The sequence below is a fragment of the Bison bison genome, unplaced genomic scaffold, assembly GCF_000754665.1.
Source record: "Bison bison bison isolate TAMUID 2011002044 unplaced genomic scaffold, Bison_UMD1.0 scf7180017864280, whole genome shotgun sequence".
Classification (NCBI taxonomy): Eukaryota; Metazoa; Chordata; class Mammalia; order Artiodactyla; family Bovidae; genus Bison; species Bison bison.
Genome location: NW_011494852.1, coordinates 7,799,300 through 7,802,523, shown reverse-complemented (window position 1 = coordinate 7,802,523; position 3,224 = coordinate 7,799,300). Strand labels below are relative to the sequence as shown.

At 48.4% G+C, this 3,224-nt stretch overlaps 1 protein-coding gene across 1 annotated transcript in view; it reads left to right on the top strand.

Annotated features, from left to right (window-relative positions):
- Window positions 1-3,224, top strand: part of BLVRB (biliverdin reductase B) — a 17,148-nt gene that overhangs the window by 7,772 nt on the left and 6,152 nt on the right. Inside the window, exon 2 of the mRNA XM_010849238.1 lies at window positions 3,012-3,176. Within this exon, the coding sequence (XP_010847540.1) occupies window positions 3,012-3,176 (165 nt within the window). The remainder of the gene's footprint in view (window positions 1-3,011; window positions 3,177-3,224) is intronic.

Below are 3,224 nucleotides of genomic sequence, written 5' to 3'. Positions count from 1 at the left end.
CTAGTTTGGTCATAGCTTTTCTTCCAAGGAGTAAGCGTCTTTTAATTTCATGGCTGCAGTCACCATCTGCAGTGATTCTGGAGCCCAAAAAAATAAAGTCTGACACTGTTTCCACTGTTTCCCCATCTATTTCCCATGAAGTGATAGGACCAGATGCCGTGATCTTTGTTTTCTGAATGTTGAGCTTTGACAATTAGATAAGCTAATAAATGTAAAGTACTTAGCACCTGGCATCTAGTGACTGCTCTATAAATATTATGTATCTTTATTTTAAAATTTTATTTATTTTTGACTGCACTGGATCTTCGTTGCTCCAACGACTTTTTTCCCCCCTCTCATTGTGCAAGAGGGGGTTACTCTCTAGTTGCTGTGAGTGGGCTTCTCCTTGAGGTGGCTTCTCTTGTTGCAGAGCACAGGCTCTAGAGCTCGCAGGCTTCAGTCATTGTGGCACGGGGGCTCAGCAGCTGTGGCTCCCTGGCTCTAGAGCACAGGCTCAGGAGTTGTGGCACATGGGCTTGGTTGCTTCAGAGCATGTGGGATCTTCCCGAATCAAGGATCAAACCCATTTCTCCTGCATTGGCAGGCGGACTCTTTACCACTGAGCCATCAGGGAAGCCACCAAGTATCACTATTATCATCGTTGCCCCAGAGTATACAGATTTTTAATTATTTGTTTTTTAAATATATGATGACAGGTATCAAGGAAACTGGGACAATTTTGTTGTTTTGCTTTTCCTGTATCATTTTCAGAACAATAGATTAATCCTCTGATAGGTACCAATGACGTTTCTTAGTTATCATTATGAATTCACATATTTTTTTATATTTGATGTGCTTCCGTTCTTTGCCATCCATATTCTTTGGGACAAATCAGATTGCCCCTGATTTGTCCTGAGAACCCCGTCAAGTGGTTTCTGTGTCCTCTTGACCTCACTTCATCGTTCTTTAAACTTCACATAGCTGGTGGTACAAGATGTTCCAGGTTTATCTTGTCCTGTCTCTGCCCTGGCCCAGCAAGCAGCCATTCCTTCAAGGAGCTCTGGTTCATTTTTCACAAGAATGCTGTTTAGAGGCTGTGTTACTCAGCTCAGGCTGCTATAACAAAAATACCACAGACCAAGTGGTTTAATCAACACTCATTTCTCACAGTTCCAGAGACTGGGAAGGTCAAGATCAAGGTATCAACTGGTGTGGTTTCTAGTGAGGGCCTGCTTCCTGGCTTGCAGAGGGCTGCCTTCATGCTGTGTCCTCACACTGTAGAGAGAGAGCACCTTGGTCTTCCTCTTCTTGTGTGCAAGCATGCTAAGTTGTTTCAGTCATCTCTGACTCTTTGCGACCCCATGGACTGCAGCTTGCCAGGCTCCTCTGTCCATGGGCTTCTCCAGGTAAGAATACTGGAGGCGGTTGCCATGCCCTCCTCCAGGGGATCTTCCCGACCCAGGGATCGAACCTGTGGCTCCTGCATTGCAGGCAGATTCTTTACCACTGAGCCGCCAGGGAAGCCCCTTCCTTTTCTTAGAAGGACACTAATCTCATTATCGGAGAAGGCAATGGCAACCCATTCCAGTACTCTTGCCTGGAAAATCCCATGGACGGAGGGGCCTGGTAGGCTGCAGTCCATGGGGTCGCTAGGAGTCAGACACAACTGAGCAACTTCACTTTATTTTTTCACTTTCATGCATTGGAGAAGGAAATGGCAACTCACTCCAGTGTTCTTGCCTGGAGAATCCCAGGGACGGGGGAGCCTGGTGGGCTGCTGTCTATGGGGTTGCACAGAGTTGGACACGACTGAAGCAACTTAGCAGCAATCTCATTATGGAGACCCTACTCTCTACCTTCATGACCTCATTTAAACCTCCCAGAGGCTGCATCTCCAAATACCATCCCATTGGGAGTTAGGGCTTCAGCATATATGAATTCAGCACATGACAAAAGCATTCAGTCCATGACAGAGACTACAACTACTGGGATTTTTTTTTTTGCAATATGCATAACATTAATATATTTTGCCATTGTCTAAAACAAAAAAAGAAATATGTTTCTGCTAAACTTGATTTAAAAAAAAATATATATATATATATATTTGATTGTACCACGTCTTAGTTGGGGCATGTGAACTCTTAGTTGCCTCACGTGGGATCTAGTTCCTCGACCAGGAACTGAACCCAGGTGCCTGCAGTGGGAGCACAGACTTAGCCACTGGGCCACTAGGGAAGTCCCTGTTGGTTATAAACTTTAAAAAAGGAGTATTTGTGTGTGTGATGGTGGGGCCAAGGGACACAGAGTTATCCACAATTCTTTTGGGAGGTGACATGCCAAAGAAATATTAAAAATAAATGACCGCTAAGACAGGACCCAGGGCTTCTCAGGTGGCGCTAGTTGTAAAGAACTTACCTGCCAATGCAGGAGATGTAAGAGATGCAGGTTTGATCCCTAGGTCGGGAAGATCCCCTGGAGGAGGGCATGGCAACCCACTCCTGTGGGTTGCCTGGAGAATCCCATGGACAGAGGAGCCTGGTGGGCTACAGTCCATGGGGTCACAAAGAGTTGGACACGACTTAACGACTTGGCACGCACATACACAAAAGACAGGACCCAGCCCTTCAGAAGTAAGGCCTGGGGGACCAAACCCAATGATGAACATACTTGGCAGGACCTCCACTTCCTCCAGGACCATGGACGGGGGACATAGACCCGTGTGATGATGAGCATTAACCCTTTAGTTGTTAGGGGGAGGAGGGAGTGGAGAAGTCAGGGGGATGACAGGCAGAGAAAGGCATCGGGGCAGATTATTTATGAACTGGCAGGGAGGTATCACCCTACTTTAACAATCAACTGTATGTATATCAACTGTGAGTATATCAGCAAAAACGTTTGAAGACCGTGGTCTCAGAACAGGGGATCTGGGGGATGGATTTGGGGGTTCATGGCACCCTCCAGGACTGAGCCTCTGGAGCCTAGGAGTGTCAGCCTGCAAGCCGACTGACCTGCCTCTCTGCCCTTCTTTGCAGGCTATGAGGTGACGGTGCTGGTGCGGGACCCCTCCAGGCTGCCCTCAGAGGGGCCCCAGCCGGCCCACGTGGTGGTGGGCGACGTCCGGCAGCCGGCCGATGTGGACAAGACCGTGGCTGGGCAGGACGCTGTCGTCGTGCTGCTGGGCACCCGCAATGACCTCAGTACAGAGCCCCCCCTCTGCCCGCGGCCCACCCCTGCACCTCGGCCCC